Here is a 24,317-nt window from a genome sequence, read left to right on the forward strand (position 1 = left end):
AGGGAGGGGGATGTACCCAGCACCAGGCAGGCGGGCCCACGCCGGCGCAGCTCTGACGCAAGGTGCCTTTAACACCGAGGTTACTCCGAGAAGACCCAGTGTGTGAGAAGGAACACTCGTAAAATGGGACCGAGATGTAGCAGGTCGAGGCTGAGATTTCTGTGGATGTTGCTCAGTTTTTTCATGGGATGTTGTTTCTTAGGCGTGTTCGTCCCATGGATGGTAACTGATGTGCGGCACATTCAGTACATCGGCGTTGACTGTAAGTAGTTTAGAGAACACGTTCTGATGATGAGGAGAAATCAGAACATTAAACATTTTTTCTGGGAAATATTTTATCACCAGGAGATAAACACCAGAGCCAGTAAAATAAAGATTATCAATAGATGCTCTAAAATCCATAAAAACAGGAAGACAAGAAGCATTTCACATTCCGAGTGCTCACAGCAAAGGACTATATCATTACTTCTGTTGCACAGAATATAGTTTCTAGCCTTAGCTTAGATTACCTTGCAGTTTCACAATAACAACAACAAAAGGAAGCCAAACAAGGGTAAACATCTACAAATTCCTTTCATTGTCATATAAAATATTTGACAGCTTTTAATGCAGTAATTTCACATAGCAATCTTTGATACCTGTGTAAATTTTATGGGCTAAGTAAATGATGATAAAGGGCTGAGAAAAGTATTTAAAAGCTAAGGTTTTTAACTTGAACTGTAATTGACTGTGCAACCCCACAAAACAGAAAGATGTATTTGAATATTTGTGAAAACGGAAGTGTCATGTACTCTTTCTACTGGAGGCATATTGGGTAGTTAATTCTGAGAACTTCATAAAATCATGTTTGGGATATACTTCTTAGCTGGTAATAATACTATTAAGAAGGGTGTAGCAATTTTTCTTGATAGAACATGTGAATTTAAGTCATTAATATGGATCCAAATGGTAGTTTTATGTTGTTAGATGCGAAAAGTTTAGGTAAAAGTATAACTCTGGCCAATAAATACGGTCCCAGTGATGTATATCAACCATTATTCTTCTCCAAAGTCTTCTAACTCTTTGAAGATATGGAACTTTTACAGATGAGTGTTGGGGAGACTGCAATGTGATCAGTTTAGATACTCACATAGATGCCAGAAGTTATAATAATTATGTCAATCGCCCACAAGGTCGTAACAGGCTAAACGAAACAATTAACTTGGGATTGGTGGACACATGGCATGAAATGTTTCCAGACAAGAAAAGATATACTTGGAGAAATTTAACTCAGTCCAAGGAAACTTCCTAGATTACTTTTTAAGTTCAGAAAAACTGTTTCCTGAAGTTAATTTTGTCAAACTTTTACCAGGCTACCAGGAATTATCACCCTATATTTACTGTCAAGACTTAATCACGCCTCAAACACAGACCTAAGAAATACCAATTCCTTTAAATGGGATATTGATACTGTCAAACTGATTATTGATGTTAAAAACAGTATGCAATATGAGTCTATAACTAGAATAACATTAATGATATTTCTTATGAACACACTGAATTTGTAATTTGTAAGACCAACCTTTTTTTTTTAAAAAGAAACATTGCTTATAAAAATTATAGATAGAACTACTCCTCCTATATGCCTAACGAAGAAGAAAAAAGAACGTCAGTTGAGAAAATTAAAAAAAAAAATGGAATAAAACAAGAATTTAAATGAAACTGCAGTGCAGATATTACATCAAAAACAACTTTGACAAAAGGAAAAAAGAAAAAAACTAATCGGTATAATGGTTCGCTCAAGGGTGCAGTGGGTACACCAAGAAGAGAAATAAAATACTTATGTGACTTTGAAAGTAGAAATTTCTTATCGAAGATCATGTGTTTCCGGGCGAAAGAAAATGAAAAGGCTATTAAAGAGGAGAATGAAGTGGTGAACGAACGAAACAAATGCTTTCTATTTACTGCCAGCAGGATGTAATACTGTAATCATAGGTGCCAAGTACTTTGGTTCAAAATGAAGTGAAATGAAATAAAAAAGAAACTAGTTTACTAGAAGAACCTTTGATATATAACAAGTACATACAACACTATTGTTAAAGAAGAAAAACAAAAGCCCTGGCAGTGATGGATTTGTCAAGTGATGTGAACTTGCCTTAGTGTGGGGAAATACGCCTTATAAACCCTGTTCTATTCTATAATTTATGATTTATAATATATATATATTAATACCACCAACGTTTTACCAATGCTTTAAAGTATTCTCTTAAAAAGTTAGCATTTAACAATCTAATAAGTATAGGCAGAGAAAAATCTTGCTCAAATTGTTAGAGGATGTTACATCAAGGATCGAGATAGGGTGGTCTAGAGCCGCGGTTCTCAAACGGTGGGAACGTTGCACCCCCACAAGGGGGGCACGAAGGTGGTCATTTTTTAAAAGTTTCTTATACCGGTATTAGTAAAATTAGCTTACATTGCTGGCTAAGGGGGGCGCGCGGACGTACCTTTGTTTGTCAGTGGGGCGTCACAAGTAAAAGGTTGAGAACCACTGGTCTAGAGTTTCCTCTATAGGAAGTGTAATCTCTCAGACTTAAGGTACCGTAAAATGTCGGATTTTAGGGTGTGTAATCTCTCGGACTTTAGGTTGTTGTTGTTGTTGTTTGTTGTTGTTGTTCTTCTTCTTCTTCTTCTTCTAGCGTGTTGTTAAAGGCTTAGTCTTCATTTCTACTTCAGATCTTCTGGCCAGAGACGATATTTACAATCGTCTGCTGTGTACTCTTGACTTACCCGTTCTGCCGCATTGTTTTAAGCTTTTGCTGTGTTTTTTAATAAAGAAAATAAGTGATTCATTCACGAAGACGTAATATTTTACAATGAGTGAAGAACAGTAACCAGGAGTTTAAAATATGGATGGGCTGAATTATGAGCTGCCTGGTGGTGATATTTTATATTGGGTAATATTTATAGAATGTAATTTACCTGTTTTGTTCAGCTACTTGTTGATATGATAATTGGAAATCTGCGCCGAAAATAAGAAATAATCATATTGTTTAATATTTGCCGAGCTCAGATAGGCACATACACATTGGAAGGTGGCACCTTGCAAGTACAGAAGAGATCACAAGAGGCTAGCAACACTTCATTTAATGTTTCCTGTTTTCCGTTTTTAGGCTAATGTCAACGATGTATGAGGTGGCTCTGATCCTGAACTTATAATTAGTGTCATTGTCTGGAATTGTCCATTTATCAATGTCCATTCATGCAAAAGAAGTATGAATGGATCAAATAATATTCAAAATAAGCGGAGTTAAAGTAATAAGTAGAGCCGATTTAGTACCTCGCCCAACCCAATCAGCAATGACATTCCCAACGAACAAACATGATCGTTAGCGTATTATCATCAACACCATCTACAGATTAAATAAGTGATATTGAATACTTTTTCAAAGGATCATCTAGATAAGACAGAAGATAAATCAGAAAAATAGAATAATAAAGTCAAGAGATCAGTGCAAAGCAAGCAAAGGACATTTTGATGCTTTTTTGCTCAAAGCCGCTACAGATATGTAATGTACCAATATAACTACGACACCACGGATGGACCATGGGGTTCGCATTAGTATTATCTAAAAATCTACCCTTACCACATCTACATAGCAGACGCCTGCGTGTCTGTGTCTTCCTGTGTTGCGCAGGTTTTAGCTTAATCTTTATTAAGCTGGGCTGGTATTCATGGCCATACTCACCTCTCGTTTGACTCCACGGTGAAACTGTTACCGACTTCTCTCGGATTCATGAGTCACCTATGAAGGGCTATGGAACATTCAACACTATAGATAGAAAGATGCATTGTACGCACGATCAAGGCACTGTAGGATGGCTGCAGCAACTCAATACTCTTCTAAAATCAAGTGGGTAGCTTTTTCCCACGACGGTTGGTGTGCGCATGGTTGCCCTCTGTAGCCAGCGCTGTTCAACGAATATCTGGCGAAGATCATGTGGGATACACCCCAGGACCATCACTCTCCGTTTCGATTGGAGGTGTGTGTGGGGGAGGGGGACCACTCAGTTACCTCCGCTTTCCCGACGACACTGATTTGAATGCGGGGATCAGCAGCGAGTTACAAACCCTCACTGACAAACTCGCCGCCAGTGCGAGTACATGTGAGGTAGAGATGTACATGGACAAATGCAAAGTCATGGTGAGCACCACTAGATTTACCAAAGCAGTGATTCGAATGAATGGAGTACAGCTGGAGAAGTTGCAGAATGTCAGCAGCTGAAAAGGTAATGACCAGGCTCCACAAAATTTAGAACAGAAGAAATGATTGCTTCCGCACCAAACCGAGGCCTTACTAATCTCTCTTGTTGTGTCCGTCATGCTATACTATTGAACGAAGAAGACCGTAGTCGGATCCAAGAGCTCGAAATGAAATATTTCAGGAAACTCCTCCGGATCTCCTATAGGGAGCAGAAGACGAGAGACTTCATCCGCAACGTTGTCAGCTGCCTCTGGCCTCTGCTCGCCATTGTCAAGCGACAGAAACTGAAGTTGTTTGATGACGGACGACAGGACACCCTGCTGAAGACGGACCTCCACGTTTACGTTGAAGACGGCCGACGCCGAGGCAAGCAGAAGAAAATGGGTGAAGAAAGTGGACCAACTCTTCACTAAAAGACCTTCTCCCTCGGGAAATGACCGGCCCCGCTAGAGATTTGTGCTTTTAAAAAATTACTCTTGATACAGGTTGAATAACGTATCTGAAAATGTAATATAATATTGTCCTCAGGCTGTCTGCTTACAGGAGATCGAAAGATTTAGCAACGGGTAAAAAGTACCGAAGAATAACTACTGGGAAAAACTAATTTAAAGTGATTAATGATTTTATCAAAAATCCTTCAAAAACCTTTGAAATTTTAATCGATTGCACAAAAAATTGAAAGAGTGTCAGGTAACAAGTACTTTATAACTGACAATAATTTAAAAGCTCATGCTAGTACAATATATGAAGAAACCCAAAGCTGATGATGATGATGATGATGATGGTAAACATTCTACAGCTTGGAATACTTATATATCAACAGTTTTAAAGAAAAATGTTTAGGTGTGTTGCTTTTAATAAATGTGTTTTTAATGATAAGAAAAGATAAATAGTCTTCTGTAAATGTTTGAAATGAAAGAATATTTTCTTTTACAGCTATTGTGAGTAGTTCCGGATGGCTAAATCTATGCCACAGAGAAACTGTTAGACATAACAGTAACATCTTTCAAGGGTGTGACGTCAGCTTGCATCGCCTGTTACAGTCCCCCTACAGCCTGACTGTCAACATCCCATGCCCTCCTGTTGTCACGACGCCTGAAGCTGGAGCCGCAGGAAATTCTACTGAAGACACCTTGAAGATTCCTGACGATCAGTTTGGACCAAAAATCATGTGCAGCGAACAATACAGGGTGATATCAATCAACTCCAGATTCTCGTTTCCTTTCGGGAACCCATGTCTGAAAGAGTTTATCGCTGGACACTGCTTCGATGAAGGCTTTCTTGTTCCAAGGATCGTGCACTACGTTTGGTTTACGAATCATTCACTCGATGTTTACACTTTTATTAGTGTTCTGAGCGCCTACAGGTAAGCAGTTTTCGTGGAATGGAGTTTTTAACGCTTTCATGAACAAGGTCATGAATAGGATTCATTGGTTTTAAACATGAATAAAAAATCATGGCTGAATGTCAAAATTGTCCGGAAACAGTCTGGACAGTCTTCCTGTTCCTCTCAGACCATCAAACTCATCGAAAAGCATGCTATCTTGGATGTTTTTTTTTAGTCAAGGCCTAAGAAACTGAGAACATGTAACGCCAGACAATATATATAATGGTATTAAACTATTATGGAATGTAAAAGAAAACAAGGACATGGTCTGAAGAACCAGGGCTTTATTAACATGATACAGAAGGTCAAAAACAAAACAAACCCTCACAATATGTTGATTGAATGCAGCGCCTCGCACATATATTGATATTCGAAAACTAAGCTTTGGCAGATATCTTGGAAACGATGAACCTTTTGTACAGGTTCCTGAACCCGTGCTTGATCCTTGTACACGCTGACCTGCTGCCCACTGGTGTTTACTGGCGAGCCCTGCGCCTCCTGGTCCCTCTCATCGTGCATGTGCAGCGGCAGCCACCAGCAAGAGTCTTTGGGAAGCTGCTGGGATTTGTGCAGCACCAAGCGGACATCGCAAGGCTAGAGGCTCTGCGAGGTAAGTGTCGCTGGACCCTGTCAAAGATGGCCGTCTTGTTGTCTCCATTTAAGACTTACAATGATTACAGCTAACTACGAAGATTGCGGCAGCAGATAAACCAAGCCTTCGTGACTTGTTTGTAAGGGAGTGAGGGATTGCAAGTTTTCCCATGTCGCGGGCACCTTGTGTGTGTATGTGTGGTGAGAGAGGCTGTGCACGTGTGCGCGTGAGTTCCTCTATACACGTAGAAATAAGGGAACTCGAACTCTTTATTGACTTTTGAGCATTAATGCTAATATAAAAAGGTGAGCCACGTTTCTTTACATTCACACACATATATGTTCCCATTCACGTGCACGCATAAACATTCATATATATATATCAACACTTAAGAGGCAGCTTTATATTGGGGCTCTAAACGTATTACATAGAGTGACACGTTTCATATCTCAGTAGTTATTTTAACCCTTCTTAAACTGAAACTGAAACACTTGAAAAGAAACCAAGCTAATTGTTTACATTTTTACGTGTCAGAATTTTAATAAGCAGTTGTTGTAATGAAGGTGAATCCCAAATACACATAGCTGTTAACCACCTCCATCAGTTCCTCAACAGATCATTTCCCCCTAAAGATCATCAATTTAGTTTTATGTCAGTTAATTTCTAGTCCAAACTGTTGACATAATGTCACAAAGCAATTTATGTGATTTTGAAGTCCCGTCAGTGTACTTGATAATAGAACTAGATCATCAGCAAACATGAAGATAAGGTAATTTATCAGATTCAGGTATAATTGAAGATCGTGTTGCCATCGGCAAATATTTTCTCAGTTATAATAAGCGAAAATAATGTTGGACGGACTATACATCCTTGTCTGATGCCTCGAGGAAACTGAAAGAAGTCAGTGAGTTTGCTATTCATTCGAATACACGCTTTTAGAGAATCACACACTGACATCATTGCTTTAGTAAAGAGGCGAAATAAGAAACAGAAAGAGAGGGGGACGGAGGGAAGAAAAATGCGATAAACTCTTAAGCTGGTGGGATTGAAAGACATCTTTTCTCCCTTTTATTATCCACAAACTCAAGCATACAAAAATGTAATCCTACCTATTCACGACCACACCATGACAGCTGGGTAAAGTACTTGAAAAGTATTTGGCTATGATCTCAGTCAGGGGCCTAGCATTCATCCGTCAGTTCAAAGAATATATGTGTCAGCAGGATTTCTGATACCCTTCCACGTCTCCAATGGTCATGTCCTCGCTTAGCGCCACAATCCTGAGATGAGAAACTGTGTAGGCAAGACTCAGTCCTTTACAATGAGGTGTACGCCTCACTCCAGGGGAGGCACCCGCACCCGTAATTGATAGGACGGAAACTCCCAACACGATTTGACTACAACAACACTGCTAGTGTATGTACGTTGACATGGATATCATAAACTGAACCGACAGGTATTAAATAGATAATTCTAGTTTCATTTTCTGTTACTTTACGAGAAAATTCGTTTTTTTGAACAGTATTCGCCAAAGTCAAGATATTTATTTTTCGGTCTAGCAGTGAATGTCCTCCAGAAGTCTCTTTTTCTTTTTCCTATTGTCTTCAATAATCACATCAAATAACATACTTGGAGTTAATTTTGTAATTAATTTATTTTTAAGAACATTCATTACCATCTGCCACTGTTATAGTCGTACGAGCAAGCTAAATAGCTTGTGACTGTTTTAAATGTTTCTTTTCAGAATATGGCGGTATTTACCTGGATGCAGATCAAATCATATTGAAAAATCTTGACAAATTTCGGAAGATGGAGTTTGTGATGGGACACGAGAGTCCGAAGAACCTAGCCAACTCACTGCTGATCTCTGCTCCACATGCGAAATTCATCGACGTGTGGTACCAGCATTATCGCACGTATAGCGCCAGGTAACCCCCGGAGCGTGACCCGAGTAGTGCTGATGCTCCATCTTTCTGATGATATTCTTTTTAAACGCCAGCCTGAAGGGTTTGCGTTTCTTTCTTTTTTTTGTGTGCAGATATCGGTAGATATAGGGGATATAAAATATAGCCTGTAAAATAAAACTCATCCGTTAATTAATTATCCACTAGTAAAGTACGCGATTCACATCTGCGATTAACGAGAGCCACTGACAATATATTACTTCACGTTAACAGTGCTCTACGTCATGTTAACAATATACTACGTCACGTTGGTACACCATTCACAACATTGCCAGCCGTCAACACCAATCAGAGTGACAGTTCGGGTTATGTGGACGTTGAAAGTCTGCATTTCTCGAGCTAAAGTAGCAGTTTTCAGAATACGAGGAATGGAGACTGTCAGCGTCCGAATAATGCAAACTGTCGTTCATTCTCTCTCTCTGAAGGATGTTGACTGCTGACAATGTTGTGAACGTGGTACCAACGTGACGTAGTACACTGTTACGGCACTCGTTGATCGCAGTAGTGAATCGTAGCAGATAATTAATTAACGGATAGGTTTTGGAGGTTGAAATTTACAGGTTAGTTTTATAAGATAAGATAAGATAAGATAAGATAAGATAAGATAAGATAAGATAAGATAAGATAAGATAAGATAAGATAAGATAAGATAAGATAATACTTTATTGATCCCTAGAGGGCAATTCAGTTGCAGCTCGATTATATATATTAAACCCACAGGCAGTCGTGTTGCAGTCAATCATACCAGCTCGATTAGAGTCATACATGATTGCATGCACATCACATTCATAATCCATTCAAAAGTCTGACGGCTGAAGCAACAAAAGACAGCCGCAGTCGGTTTGTCCTGCATGCAGGCACACTATATCGGCGACTATATACTATATCTCCCATATCTACTGATATCTGAAAAAAACAAAGCGTAAGCCGTTCAGGTTGGTCCTTAATGGTAGCTATCGGTCTTCTGAAGGAAGTGTCTGTCTTCCTTCTGTCTTCCTTCTTATCTTTTTACATTTTCTATTTGTCTTTCTTTGTTTTTCTTAGTACTTGTTGTACTCTTGATTAGTTATTTCGCTCATAAAATGGACATCTACTTTTCAATAATTTTTCTTGCCGTTTTGTATCAGAGAATGGGGTATCCACTCCACTTTCCTACCCTTCGCCTTATCACGCAAGTTTCCGAGCATGATAACAAACGCTGGCTACGCTTTCGTCAAACCAGACCTACCCGCTGTTGGGGATGTGTGGATAGGGCACTATGACTGGAGCCGCAACTACGCCATACACCTGTACACCAGGTCTGTTGCCAACTGGAGCCTCTTCCCCACTCAGCACACACTGGAGAGCTTAGTGCGTTTGAACGCTTCTTTAGGAGAGATCGCGCGTTACATTCTGTTTGGTGACAAACATTCGTGCAGTAGATGTCATTTAAATGACTCTGAGTGTGGTCACTACCAATGAGTCGATTAAATAATGTGATAAAATACTTTAGAAATAGAAGCAAGCTAATGATTGCAGTTTATCGCATACGACAATTGTTTTTCGCTCTGATTCTGTAAGCAAGGTCTATGTCTCTCAACGTACAACATGACTGGCACAACAAGCGACTCGTAAAACCTATTGTCTATTGGAGCGATAAGAGAGGAATTTTCTCTAATTTTCTCCCTCTAGCTATAAAAGGCATTTTATACTTCTAGAATTCATTATATAGCTATACAATTAATTCTGTGCTTAATTTCTGTAACTACAGAGTTGAAATGTATAAGGAAGGAGCATGATTTATTTAAATATGATAATATGGTAAGAAAAAGCTTTCAAAATCCATTCTGGCAAGATGTCATGATGCATTATAAAAAGTTTATTAACAAGTGCGTTCCAACATGTTGTGAAGAATTTCTCGGGGAGTCCATCCACTTTAATGGTAATATTATTATTAGAGGCAGAAAAGTTGTATGTATTAAGAAATGATTGGATGCATAATTTAAAAAATAGGAGACCTCACTAATGTTGATGGTACAGTTCTGACTCTTGAAGAATTCTATGTAAGGTATCCCTTAACCTTCGTGGGCCTGATGCAGTCCATAAAACAATATCAAAGGAAGTGCAATTGCCTGTTAGTCTCTCAGAATGAACCTGTTAATAGCGGATGGGCTATTATTTGAAAAGGGAATACAGAAGTTTCAAAACTTTTTCAAGACAATTAAGTGTATCCATCTGCACCCAGAAAGTGAGAGGTAGTATTTAAAGAATGTAGATGGGCTGATAAATTTCTAAAGCCCTTCTATACTACTATACACAACTGAGATGGTTTCAAATAAGAATTTTATATAGGATCCTACCCACAAACATGTTTCTTTTTATATGTAAGGTCACTACATCTCCTTTTTGCTGTTTTTGTAAACAGGGTTAGTTAGTTGTTAATGAAACATTTGCCTGTATTGTAGCAGATGGCTTGCCTTGCTATTTGTTATTTCTATTATCTTATGTGTATATTATGTTGTTTATGTATATGTAGATTGCTTTCATTTACATTATTTTATATACGATTGTTTGTGTTGTACATGTATATATTGTGGAATAAAAAATTCCTAACAACTTTAAATGTGCAAACAAACTGAGACTTTTCCTTTATTACTAAAGTAAAATAGAAAAGTCGTGCTGTGGACACGAATAATAGGAGGATTGTGTAGTGAAAGATACTCCCTGTTAATCGGAAAAAATAGGGTGGAATTCACAAAAGAACTATTTCTTTACAGAATTGCTCTTTCAAACACTTCGTGGGGAGAAAAGCAGCGTGCAAACATTAGAAAAAAAAACTTTCTAATGACTGAAGATAGTAAAGATAAATACAAATATCCTCAAATGTAACAATGTCTCTAAAGAACGCATGTTAAATTAGTAACAACTTTCATCTTGGACGATGAGTGGACGGAGAATAATAATATCCATGTTCCAAGAAAGCATTTTTCTTAATTTGCCTCTTCTTCCTCCTCTTCATCGAATTCTCCTTCTTCTTCGGCAGTTGCGTCCTTAATAAAAAGAGAAAAATTAATTGCTTCAAGACTGATAAGTTAATACAATAATACTACATTGATTGTAGAACGAAACTGGGAACAAGTGTTATTCAAACTCTATGGCAGACTTGGAGAGATTAAAAACATTTTTAACAATGTGTACAATGATGACTTTGCTTTGTGACGATGCCAGCACTCCGGTATTGTGTGAGTGTAGAATGGAAGGTTGTCTTGCACAAACCGTTTTATGTGATTGTAGGCCACACACTATTGCCAAGGATGGGGTGAAGAGGGGGTGATAGGCTAACAGGATTTATCCGTTCACCTGCTTCTACATTATTTTTACAGTGTTCACCCTATGTTTTAAGCATCACTGTATAATTTTGAAAGTTGACATCAGATTACAGTCTTTTCAGTGTTCATCCTGGCTCATGATTCTGGCATCTGTCACTGCGTTTTGGCATATCACCCATAACATGGTTTACCACTGCTTGAGCACAAGATTTATACAAGTTTACTCCATGCTACTGTCAGCAAATATGAGTATTATAGACGTCCTTTTACTTGATTCTTTGTACACTTGGAATTAGCGAATTTTGGATCTTTTACCTGGTACTGCTGGTACTCTGACACCAAGTCGTTCATGTTGGATTCGGCCTCTGTAAACTCCATTTCATCCATGCCTTCGCCGGTGTACCAGTGCAGAAAGGCTTTGCGGCGGAACATGGCTGTGGACAGAGTAGACAACGGGGACTCAATAAATACTTTTTATCTTTAGACGCCTGTAAGAGAGTACTGAAATGTTTCACTGAGCAATAAAATATTATTAACAAGTAATTTAAAACTCTGTTCTAGAAAGAATCTGGAATAATAGTATTAAAACTTGGCTGATTTATATAACGAGTGCTCACGCTGGTATGGAGCGTGCTCTTAAGAACGAGACATGAGACATGGACAACATACGAAAGAACGGAAGGATGATTAACAGTACTGATGGCTAAAAAAGACAAATATAGTAAACGCAAAGAGAAATCAGGTAACAACGAACGGACGAACGAATTCTTCATTGAGCAAACCCTTTGGTTCACTTCGAGCGGGAAATTCAAGGCAATAAGAGAGCACCAGCATTATTTACAATAGCCTTATCCATGACGCTAACATTTCTTTGTTTCCGACAATGAACTCATTTCATTTCTGGTTTTAAATACCTGATACGATATCTAGAGATGGTTGTTTTCGAGTTACCCGTAAAGACTTGTGTGTACTTAATGCATCTAACTTGCCAATATGCACGCAGAAAGGTATCTTTACATGGCAAATAAACGGGATTCTTACTTTTTAAATTAAAGATTTTGTCATCTTTTTATTGTGAACTTGTATTTTGACTTTTTTATTTTTGCTTATTATTATATACAGAGACTTCGATGATCGAGTAGACATTCAGCTTGAAACACATAACACCACTGTCGTCAGTTGTGAAACCTGTTTTAAACCACCCCAGGCTCTGTATACTGGTCTGGACGATCGAGGTGATGGTGTACTCTGGCCACCTAATATTGGGTGTCAATTTGTCAATTTACTATACTTTGTTTTGACAGTCGTTACTTAAGTTATTCTTTAGTTGAAGGTTCGTCGGGGATCGGGTATATATTACCCGCCTCTGCCATGTCGCGAGCCCACGTTTGTAAGCGTGTGAAAGAGTTTCACCCTCATGCAGTCAGACAGCCGGTTACCCGAAACCCTCATGTGGCTGGACTGCCAAGGTGACAAAGAGAGTCGCAAATAAAGAAAAAAGCTTTTCAAGAAAATCGCATTTATGCACCATTATGAGATGTGACACTGTGACAAAAGACTGGCAGACTGTCGGACTTACATTGCTTACAACGTCTTAGTTTTGCTTCGTTGACCGTGAAGCTAAATCAATGGATGAATAAAAGTTACAGGAGATACATGTAGTAATACTAGCTTTATGTGTGTTGTTGCATGTTTTTGCGTGTTTCACAGGATGCGTGAATTGGGTAACCGCGAAAGAAGAAGAAGAAAAAAAAGGCCTGTCGAGGAGAAGGGGCGGGCGTTACTTTTGCCATATTCTATTCACGTTATGAAGTTTTGAACTTTCTGGGTGCACTGAAACTTTTCACCTACCAAACCTCTTCAAAAAGTGTATTTGTCAACATACTCCTGCAAAACAATCTAACTCGATCTGAATTCATACTGACATGGTATTGTCCCGAAATCAAAGAAACGTTGATCACCGAGATATTTGTCTAGTAGACAACGAAAGTTTTGTGCATAAAATGGTTGTCCAAACGCTAATTTTATTAAATATCTGCCAAGAATCTTGCCCATTGGACACCTGTATGTCACACTAAAAATATAATTACATAAGAACCAGATGAGCAGTTATCCTTTAAACTACATTATGGACACTCCCTGCCACATACTTAAAAAAATATAGCAAGAAAAGCAAACATATTGAAATTAATTTATCAATAACCCATTTTATGAGTCGAACTTTTGTCACAGCTCGCTGCATGTGTACTTCCGACTACGGTAAACTAAGGACTGTCGAAGTAGTGAACTGACAGCCATTTGTCACCTCCATCGCCCATCCAAGTCTGAGTTTTGAGAGAAAGTCACTGTTCCGTGGCGCCGCGATATTGCAGAGACAGTTAAATGATTACCAAAGAAGCGACATTTATGAAAAAAATATGTTTAAAAAAGAGAAAAAATGTCAAAATACAACTTAACAATTAAATGATGGCAAAATCTTTAATTTAAAAGATCGTCTAATGAGAAAAATCCCATGACCATTTTGTTAAGTAAAATGGTGGCTAAACTTATTCGCATCGCTGTTCAAAATAGGCAGCTGAGTTTGCGCATCTATAATTCGAACATTTATAGGTCTGTTGGTAATATTTGACATAAATAGCTACTTTTCTCACCGGTGATCGATTGCCTTTTGGGCTTGGGACGATTTGAATTTTCTGTCTTGGACCGAAATGGACCTACGGAGGACGAATCGACTTTTGGTGTTGGGCTAAATGGTCTCGGGGCGAAATGATCTATGACCGTAGATAGAAAATATACAGTGCCACTGAGTTTTCGTGAAAATGAGATGAAAAAACATCAAGTGAACGTATACCTGTGAACTGTTCCGACACCCTCTTAAACAGTTCCTGTATAGCCGTGGTGTTCCCAATGAAAGTGGCCGACATTTTGAGACCTCGTGGAGGGATGTCGCAGACAGCGGTTTTCACGTTGTTGGGGATCCACTCCACGAAGTAGCTGCTGTTCTTGTTCTGGACGTTCAGCATCTGTTCGTCCACCTCTGTAAGAAACCACCATTTACATCACCTTCTATATAAGCAGAGGTAGGGATGAAATGCGGTGAATACTAAATGAATGCTAAAATAACACAAATTGCCTCCCTTATCACGTGGTACAAGGACAAGTTGAAGTCTTTATAACAGAGAATTACCGACCTTTCATTGACATGCGTCCACGGAACAGGGCGCTGACGGTTAGATAACGGCCATGGCGAGGATCACAAGCAGCCATCATGTTCTTAGCGTCGAAAATCTGCTGAGTTAGTTCTGGCACCGTCAGGGCCCGGTACTGCTGGGAGCCCCGCGATGTCAGGGGAGCGAACCCGGGCATGAAGAAATGCAGCCGTGGGAAGGGAACCATGTTGACAGCAATTTTTCTAAGGTCAGCGTTTAACTGACCTACGCATGAAAAAGTTACCGAATTATAAAAAAACTCATTAAAATCCTCGTTCGGTATTATTAACTTAAGTTTTCTTTGTTTGACAGACAGACAGACAGACAGACAGACAGACAGACAGACAGACAGACAGACAGACAGACAGACAGACAGACAGACAGACAGACAGACAGACAGACAGACAGACACTGTTACATATGAGATAAATGGTCGTCAATGTCACTAAACTGCTCAAACGATTCTTGGGAAATGAAAGAAAAACCAATGTATCAGACTAGGTCATTACAAGAGTAACTTTATCTCCATTTCAAAATACATCACCTGGAAATCTGAGACAGGTGGTCACTCCTGACATGGTGGCAGAGATGAGGTGGTTGAGGTCTCCGTAAGTGGGCGTCGTCAGCTTGAGCGTGCGGAAGCAGATGTCGTAGAGAGCCTCATTGTCGATGCAGTACGTCTCGTCAGTGTTCTCCACCAGTTGATGAACAGACAGCGTGGCGTTGTACGGTTCAACAACTGTGTCAGATACCTGACATACAATTACAAGAATGTTCATTAAACGTAGACGTTTTATAGATACTCAGCAAAAGCACAAGAACAGTGGATTCTTCTTAGTTTTGTATACACTGAGAAGCTGCACTTTAGGAAGACATGGTCTCGTAGCGAAATAGAAATCATTTTAAGCACATCACTTCATATTTGCCATCAAAACACTGTATCTCAAGTACTGTGACTGTAAAGAAAAGTTCTTAAATTACTGAATTTACGTAAAGAAGCATTGCTAATAATAACTTTATTAAACCTTTTGAAGAAAGATAATCCTTCATGAGTTAGTTTAGGTATCACTTTCATGAAAATGCATAAACTGGAGTTTAGAGAAAAATCAAATGCAAGACTAAATGAAGAGTATCACGCTGTTGTATGACAACTCTTACTGTAGGTGTTTTGTGCAACTGTGAATAAGAAACATAAACTATAAGGAATATCAAGACAGCAGTAAAATGATACAAATAAGTAAACTGTCTAAGATAAAAGAGGTTACCTTTGGAGACGGCACAACAGAGAAAGTATTCATAATGCGGTCAGGGTATTCCTCGCGGATCTTGGAGATCAAGAGGGTACCCATGCCCGCGCCGGTGCCTCCACCTAGTGAGTGCGTCAGTTGAAAACCTTGAATACAGTCGCAGCTCTCAGCTTCCTTGCGGACAACATCTAGAACCGAATCCACCAGTTCAGCACCCTCTGTATAGTGACCTTTAGCCCAGTTGTTACCAGCTCCAGACTGCCCTGAAGAAAATGTAATATTTGAAGGCATAAACTCATTGTCTAAAACCTTGAAACTGGACTTTTTTCTAGACAGCAGAGATATTCACATTGTGAAGTTCTGCTTTATAGCAAAGCTAAAATGAAACACAATCGCCATAGAAGCTGGTATGTACTCATTGTAATCCTTACCGTCAGGTGAATGAAAACTAAACTGCTCACCTGATCAATTCCATTTTTGTCCGTCCGTCTGTATGTTCGTCGGTCTGTCTGTCTGTCCGTTTGTCACTCATTCCACTGTGATGTACTTGCCGAAGACAAAGTTGTCAGGACGAAAAATCTGACCAAAAGGCCCAGAACGCACGGAGTCCATGGTGCCAGGTTCCAGATCGACCAAAATACATCGCGGAACATATTTGCCTCCTGTTCAACAGATCAACCATAGCAGATGAAACCTCAGTTTCAACATTTCATTTTTGAAACATGGGTACTTATTTAGGCTGAAGTATATAAAAACAATGCCATCACGAAGAGCTGGAGAGCGTATATAATTAAAGCGAGCACGGGCAAAGGCCAAGAACCCTAAGAATTTGGTATACTGATTGTTCTGATCGTGTCAGTGCTGATCCCCTCACTCACCTGTTGCTTCATTGTAATAAACGTTGATACGCTCTAACTGTAGGTCCGAATCCCCATGATAAGTTCCTGTTGGGTCAATGCCGTGTTCGTCAGATATGACCTCCCAAAACTGCTCACAGATACGAAGAAAAAAGCATTCAACACACAAAAACAGGCATGGAAGAAAATCATCCAGAAATAGATGAACAAATAAATGAGCAAAACAACAAAAATTAAATAACGCGTGTGTGTTCTTGTGCAGGCATTGTGACAGAGAAGAGACAGCCTGACGATGCGACACAGCCATGGCCATTGTACAAGCCCGTGTATCTAAGTGTCGCACACCTGCTGACTGTTCCTGCCTTTGTTCGAGTGTTGGAAGTTTCTTGTCGTCACGCCACTCGGCTACAATTAGTTTGCCAAATACTGCCTCATTACCTGTATGACACACCTGGCAGCAAGTCTTGCCTTCTTTAACTACTGCAATACTCCGTTTCCTGCAGCTTCTGTCGCAGCTTCATATGCCCATGTCTCTCTGGTGGCGATGACTGGTGGGATTGTTTCTTGACTTTCTAACCGTGGTATAAACCTTTGCTGCTAAAACGGCATTAAGCAACTGCATAATACTATATACTACTTTTTCTGTTCCCCGTGGAGGGCATGCTGTTCCTGGCTGTTCCTCCTTGCTGCGTCCATGAGCTTTTGCTGTTCACAACTTTTTAAAACAAGTTATTCAAAAGTTTTGTGGTTGTGCCAAATCATAAGCAGGAAAGAGTGGTAAAAGAAACATGCCTGGACTTGCTCATATTGAATTATATCTGCCTGAAAATCTTCTCTCCTTGGTGAAAGAGAATTGTTTCAGCATGTTGTTGATCTCGTCTGTGGGTTGCTGTCCATACTTCTCACCTTGCAAGAAGCAAGTAAGCAAGTTTGCCTTGTTCAAATATTGTGGCACTATAGTGACGATGACCTGTGTCTAGTCGGTCATGGTGATGATTGACAGGGGAGCACAGTCTGCTTTGACCATGTATTTAAAGCAAGTCTCGATGCCTGGGAACTATTTCCTGAACAATGAACCTGAGAGAGCAGATCTGATGTGACGAGACCACTCCAAAGGCACTCATGTAAGTGGGTGTAGCGCTTGTTACCTTTAATTGAAGCCCTGCTAGTGATGACATGTATGTACATCTACTGCCGAGGCAGTTAAATAAGCAGAGCTTTACAATTTTAGCCCCGTGTGGGGTTCTGAATCTTTTCGCAGTTTGAAGGTTTGTTCGTTCAGGTGTGAAGCTTGTGCTAGGCGCTGTTTTTATGGAAGCAGGCGTGTTTTGTGCATGTTACAGCGTGTTAAAGCGTCTGTGCAGGTACTCCTGCTCCAAACAACTGCGCTGACTGTGCTGCTTATTCCTCCCACTTGAATAATACGGGTACAGCGGGTACACCCACTGCGGGTGCAGCGACGACATTACTGCGACTATTAATAGCTAAGACAGCAGTTAGATACAGGTGCGCGGTACGCAGGCCACATACACCTGTAGTTTCTATTTATAATCTTTGGCTTTATCCGCTTCATTACTTTGCACGACGCTTTCTGTGTTGACATGTACAAAGCGGTCCGAGTCAGAGTGTGTTGAGTCTGGAGCTGCCTTCATCATCATCAATCATCACTAACCCATCATAATCATCAGTTTTCGGTTGTCTGCCCTTCTCTGGGATATGCCAAGCGTGAGGCCAGTCTTCTCTCGGAATGTTAACTTTTTGTGTCCGCTCCTTCTCTTCAGATAGTGTTTCATGCAAGATCATCTTTTCAAGTACTAATGATTTTGAGATGCGTTTTTAGCACTTTAGTTTGAATATTTTCACTGTGAATTAGAAGTTTGTATAGGGTCAAGTTGTCTGCCTTATTCTATACCACGCTTCCTCGCTGGTCTTGGTAGGAGGTACGAAGGATTCTCCGAAGCATATAATCTTTGTGAACTGGATTCTCTTTTTTTGTCTGTTGTCAGGGAGGAAGTCTCGTATATTAGAAGATGAGGTTACCGGTCAACACACCATCCTCATTTTGGAGAGAGATGTGCTTCCGGATGCGTTTCACTGTGGTAAACGCTGTTGTCTGCACTGATCTGAAAAGCTCATCTGATTATGAGTTATTTCGTGTTCCGCCAGGGAAGCCTCGAGTATTTTAGAAAATGTGAACAAAAATCTGGTGACAGTGAGTTACTCCTGTACAGGAGAGGACTGATGATGTCTTGGTGGTGAACTATTTTGCGTTGCGAAGGAATAGCTTCTTATAGTCGTGCCTCTTGATTGCCGTTTGAGATAGAAAAGGATACATTGAATTTTTAAGTCTGTATCTATGTCTGCATATGTTTGTATGTATACATATATGTTTGTACATACATAAGTATATGTGTGTGAGTGAGAGAGACGTTTGAGGTAAAAATAAACCCTCATAAGGTTATTACAACGTACAATAGGAATCAGTTTTCATTAAGCTTATTTCACTTGGTTATTTGTTCAGGTTTGATACTTTTTTTTGTTTACATTTGCCCTTAATCTAACCCCTTTTAAATCTTTGGATATACAGAGTATTTGATTCTATTAATAGTAAGTACAGGATTGGTTGTAAATATTAATTTTGCCTGTATTGAATGCCAACCGGTGAGGGCAAAACTTGAGTAGGCATGATCCTACTTTAAGAGCCATGGATCTTCTGCTATCATAGTAAAAATTTCAGAAACTGATGAGAAGGTGTTGGAAGCATAGACACAAAGGCATGTATTGCTAGGAGAGTCTTTAGCTGCAGCTAAAGTTCATAATATTTTCAACAGTGCAGCTGAAACGAGTTGTTAGAAGAAAATGAAACATATTTTCCACTAAAATATTATATATGATATATTTTCAGTCGGATTTATTACAATTTTTAAAATGGACACGTGGAGAAAAGAAGTAGGAGGAGCGAACACTGCTCTTACCTTGGCCCCGATCTGGTTTCCGCACTGGCCAGCCTGCATGTGAACTATTTCCCTCATCTTGTGTGACCGTTACTTCAGTCCTTCGATGTGAAAGTGAGAGCAGTAGAGGTGAGGCAGCAGCAAGGCGACGTTTGTCAGTGTGTAGTGCGCACGCGGTGGTGGTGGCTCGTATCAATGAGTTCAGCCCCAGCGTTAAGTACTTTGACCTGCGTAGGAATACATGCGCAGTAAAACCAAGGAACTTTTTAATTTCTTACTCTCCGAAGTGTTAAGTTCTCTCTCAAAACATGGGGACTTTAAGTTTTCAAAATAAAGTTTCCAAGTCAGGTGGCCCTCTCCAAAAAGAAAATATCAAACTGATGAAGAAATTTGGTTGTCTCTGCGTCTTCAGAGTTAAGAAAGAGAGTACAGAGGTAATAAAACCCCCATGAAGATTTTGGCACCACCCTGACTACTTAGCCAAGAACGACCGTTGTGGTAAACAAAGGTGTGTTGTCATAGCATGACACAACAGCAGGGCGTGTACAGGAGTTGACTCAAACCTTCTGCTTCGAGTAGTCGGTTATGCTTTGGTATGATTTGAGGTTTCATGAAAAGATAATGTTAAATAAACACAAGTGGCATTCAAAACAATATAGACAAAAGCAACTAAGCAATGTCTCTTGAAGTTTAGAAAAGGTGACAACAAGCCTATCTACCGACGACAAATCTGTTGACATGCAGGCTCGTCTGTTTATGTGGTTTATCTTCTCTTCCTTCTATTATCTTTCATTTTCTCTGGGTATACATCACCATACAGTTTTGTCAAACATTTTGTCTAAAATATTCATCCTCTTTCTTTTTGTGTCATCGAATAGTGTCTATGTCTCGCTACCATAAAGCTTTCTTAGAGATCTGATGCTTTGTGTTGCTATAACTTGGGGAGGGACTCAGTATCTGTACGGCTTCTGTTTGTAGTGATTTCTCACCATATACTCTCAGTACCACTAGGCTTCTATGTTCCTGTAATTCAGGGTTAACGGCAAATTAAATTTTCTTTAAAAGTACATTGCGGCAGGAACAGCTCTTGCTTTTAGTTCACGCTTACTGTCAACTTTACTTACAAAGAGGAGGTAGCAACTCTTGTAGAGTCCTGTACTTCATTAACCATACAAACAATCTAGATTTTCGGTACTCGACCCCAGACCTCCACAAACCCACTGCCTTCTTCCATAAACCTTTCTACTCTTTTGCTTTCATTACTTCTTTTGGTCTTCTCTTTATTTCCCCGATATGTTAAGTTAAACTAACAGCCATAGCTTCTATGCCCAGTCGTTCCGCTCGGAGACTCAATCCATGTATTTGGTGTATGACCATTGCCTCCATCGTTCACTTTAGGTAATTCAAATGGCTTGAGTAACAAAGGAACGAACTGCACTATGAAAAGAAGAAAGGAAATTTCTTCTACGGGAAGTGGAGGCATATGAACAGTATTCCAGCTGTTGTTAACTCTTCACACAACCTGACAGAACCAGAGTGAAAGTGTGTGTATGAGAGAGAGAATCCATCTCCTCCTGTACTGACACATCTGTGTCTATAAGCATGCAAAATATCGCACTGCTGTTCCTTGAGCAATCCTATGTAAGCCACACATTAAGAAACTACACTGGAGCTTGATAATTATGGTGAATACCGTCCTTCTCGTGACTGTAAGTGCGCTCACAGGAATCGCCTGTACTTTACCTACCCAGCAGTTTAGTGGTAAATCATTATACAAGCGAGAGGGATAGCACAGACGAGTAAAAATTCTGAAAATTCATTTCTTTTTAATGGGTTTTATTATTACATCTTTGCAGTTGAGAACAATGAGAGTGTTCCTCGATGCCGTGAGAGACCCCCAAGGTGTAGAACGTTTCTGCGTGTCTGTGCACGCCAACCGCGCGTGCAGCTGTTTACTGCTGGTTGTAGTAGGTCTAGACATATACTCTTGTGCCATGACAACAAAGGAACGTTCCTGGAGAAAGGTTGTGTAAAATACATTCCCACAGGCGAACGAAACTCAGTATGCGGTTCTGATAGCGATAAGCCAATCTTATCAACTGCTTCCCATGCTATGGAAAGGACAGGTAGTCAAGGAGTTTGTAAGAGCAAGGACAAGCTAATGGGTCATTTGAATTGTCATTGTCCCACTCGCAAGTCACATCTTGTAGAATTTACTACCAGGCGGATTGAATAGGGCCTAGCAAAGTTTCCTCCCCACCCTGTTTGGCCTTATACTCAGACAGTACCTGGCGACAGGGTCTACCACGAGTTTTATTGCTCTTTCTCGCTTTGAGTGCGAGTAATTTCCACTTGAATATACAAATTGAAAAGGGTAGTCGGTAGAACATTTCGATAAAAATTACAATAGTGAGATTTCTATTTTGAATTTGAAATACTTCTTTTGTGCTTTACTCAAAATACTTTATTTTGTGTAAATTAGAGGTAAATGATTCACTTCTTTATATCTTTTTTTTTAAATGGACTTTGATTTTGATTATATGATAAATAAATTTAAATAAAGAATTTATGCCTTCCATTAGTAAGCGCTGATTTCAACCGACTAAGCCAAAAAAGAAGAAAAAAAAAAAGAAAAAGGAAAATTATATTTTTAGTTTTCAGCTTTGTTTTTTTCATTACCTACTTTTTGAAAAAAAGACTGCTTTTTTTCTCATTTTCTTAGGGCTTCCTTTTGACAACTTAAAAAACCCCCTAACCAATAAAGATATCTCTAAGAAAATTTTTAGGGTGTTTATACATCAATGTAAAACTACGCCGAGATTGTGTCGTAGGTTAATTACACTGAGTGATGGTGTTTCAGTTATGGTATTTTGTAATTGTGTTTCGTAAGAAAGTAAAAAAAAAAAATACTAAATAAGTTCTGAGGGAAATTTTCTGCGAAACGTAGAGGTTATGACAATTAGTTTTGTCGGTTTTGTTAGAAGCCATTTCGGATAGTTTCTTTACCAACCAGGAGTATGCCCTATCGACTGAACAGTTAAGACAGTTTAAAAATGTTAGTACTGCCGAATAGCCCTTCAAATAAACGAGGCCAATATACACTTTCAGCTGAATGAGGGTCTTCACTTTCACTATTCTACGAACATTAGTTGTGCTTTGACCATAGGCAGACAATTTGAAATTAGAGTTTTCTTTCTCTGGATAATTAATACACGAGTTGTTTCCTACTCTGTCGACGGGAATCGTTCAAAAGACATCAAATTGATCTGTGATTGTTCGTCTCTTGTAGTCCTTCCACCAATAAGCTGACTAAATACAATAAAAGTATGCTCGTGTATAAAATATTTGCAAACAAAATTGTCCTTAGACTTTCTACACTATTTCTACCAAAATAAAAACAGGGTCCTCAGACTCAATTATACACTCATACCAAGAACAGTCTTATTTAAGACAGACCTGAAATATTCAGTTAGCGTTCTATGGAATAGCCTTCCTTCACACCTCCAAAAAAGAAATCCATTATATTTCTGTTTAGACTGACTCCGACAAATTCTATATCAAGGTCACTTACAAAAGCCTTTGAACATTACTAACAATGAACCACTATTCCAAATCCTTTCATTATGTGTAAAAGTTATAATACGCACCAAAGAGACTAACTAGTGTCGATACCTTGGTGGTGGTTTTGGTTCTTTTATTATTTGACTTACACTCACTACCCTTTAGAAATCACCTGAAACTGAAACTTACAAGTACTAGAGGGGGCTCCTGTAGTTGTAGCCAAGACCTTCGCAACCACGCCTCGGGGGAGCACATGAAAGGTGGTATCTGAGCACCTTGTGAGTGTCCCCCAACCCGTCATCGTGCAGTCACAAGGTGAAAGTTTTTGAATTTATGATGTCCTCGGCGGGCAAGTGAGAAACACAACCCAAAATACCGATGTCAGCCATAGAGATAATCGAGTGTACCACAGATTTTCCGTGTCATTTGGATGTTCAGGTCATTGTTAACACACGAGGAAAAAAAAAAGAATTTAAAAAAATAAAAAATAAAATGTCGTTTTCTCAGATAAACGCGCAAATCGAGCAGTGGTATAACTATAGACGAACATGAGTAAAGACTGATTAGATTATTGCTGTTATTACTGTTAACAAAAGGACTCTTGTCTTTGTTACAGCTGTTTATTTATTCTCATAATGTTTATGTGTTTATGTACATGCTCTGGCGCTGTCAACACAATTAGAGGGGGAAAAAAAAGAGAGAACGAAGCAGACTAAAATTTGTGTCCGTCTGCCTGTCTGGACTAAAAAGTATTACTCAGCCTAACCTGTCTAGACGTTTTCCCTAACATTAGTTAGTTGAAGATAGATAAATTTATTCAAGAAAATCTTGAGAATCCTTTTTTTTCCAACTGTAGACATTTTTTCTCAGTACTAAACCAGTGAAACGGCTGGTTGTTTGCTGTCACCTCGCGGTTACTTTGCAGTTATAGGAAAAGTGCGTTTAAGACTTGGAGAGAAAGGTAGGAGAGAAGTTAGTGCAGTACCCGGAACAATCC

General features: G+C 39.4%; 2 protein-coding genes and 1 long non-coding RNA gene across 6 annotated transcripts in view; 2 read left to right on the forward strand and 1 right to left on the reverse strand.

Moving 5' to 3' along the window:
• Positions 1–11,025, forward strand: LOC112560033. 3 transcript variants are annotated; one of them, XM_025231592.1, is made up of 6 exons: positions 3,665–4,267; positions 4,494–4,625; positions 5,178–5,607; positions 6,051–6,238; positions 7,965–8,148; positions 9,312–11,025. In XM_025231592.1, exons 1-6 carry the CDS (start codon positions 4,222–4,224, stop codon positions 9,643–9,645), a joined length of 1,314 nt encoding a protein of 437 aa, XP_025087377.1. In that variant the 5' UTR covers positions 3,665–4,221; the 3' UTR covers positions 9,646–11,025. The 3 variants fall into 3 exon arrangements, with proteins under 3 accessions (XP_025087379.1, XP_025087378.1, XP_025087377.1); XM_025231594.1 differs by lacking the exons at positions 3,665–4,267; positions 4,494–4,625 and adding an exon at positions 1–262 and having other exon boundaries at positions 5,285–5,607; XM_025231593.1 differs by lacking the exons at positions 3,665–4,267; positions 4,494–4,625 and adding an exon at positions 5–262.
• Positions 10,561–20,141, reverse strand: LOC112560032 (tubulin beta-4B chain-like). Its single transcript, XM_025231591.1, has 9 exons — positions 19,781–20,141; positions 16,827–16,935; positions 16,500–16,610; positions 15,967–16,211; positions 15,246–15,453; positions 14,684–14,926; positions 14,344–14,529; positions 11,808–11,926; positions 10,561–11,213 (listed from the first exon to the last, which is right to left on the reverse strand). The coding sequence occupies exons 1-9, from the start codon at positions 19,835–19,837 to the stop codon at positions 11,154–11,156; spliced, it is 1,338 nt and encodes a 445-aa protein (XP_025087376.1). The 5' UTR covers positions 19,838–20,141; the 3' UTR covers positions 10,561–11,153.
• The window catches only part of LOC112560034, a 12,329-nt gene continuing 5,040 nt past the window's right edge, over positions 17,029–24,317 (forward strand). For both annotated transcript variants that reach the window (XR_003098462.1, XR_003098461.1), the window contains exons 1-2: positions 17,029–17,929; positions 18,812–18,904. This is a non-coding gene — a long non-coding RNA (uncharacterized LOC112560034). The remainder of the gene's footprint in view (positions 17,930–18,811; positions 18,905–24,317) is intronic.

Source organism: Pomacea canaliculata, linkage group LG3 (assembly GCF_003073045.1).
Source record: "Pomacea canaliculata isolate SZHN2017 linkage group LG3, ASM307304v1, whole genome shotgun sequence".
Classification (NCBI taxonomy): Eukaryota; Metazoa; Mollusca; class Gastropoda; order Architaenioglossa; family Ampullariidae; genus Pomacea; species Pomacea canaliculata.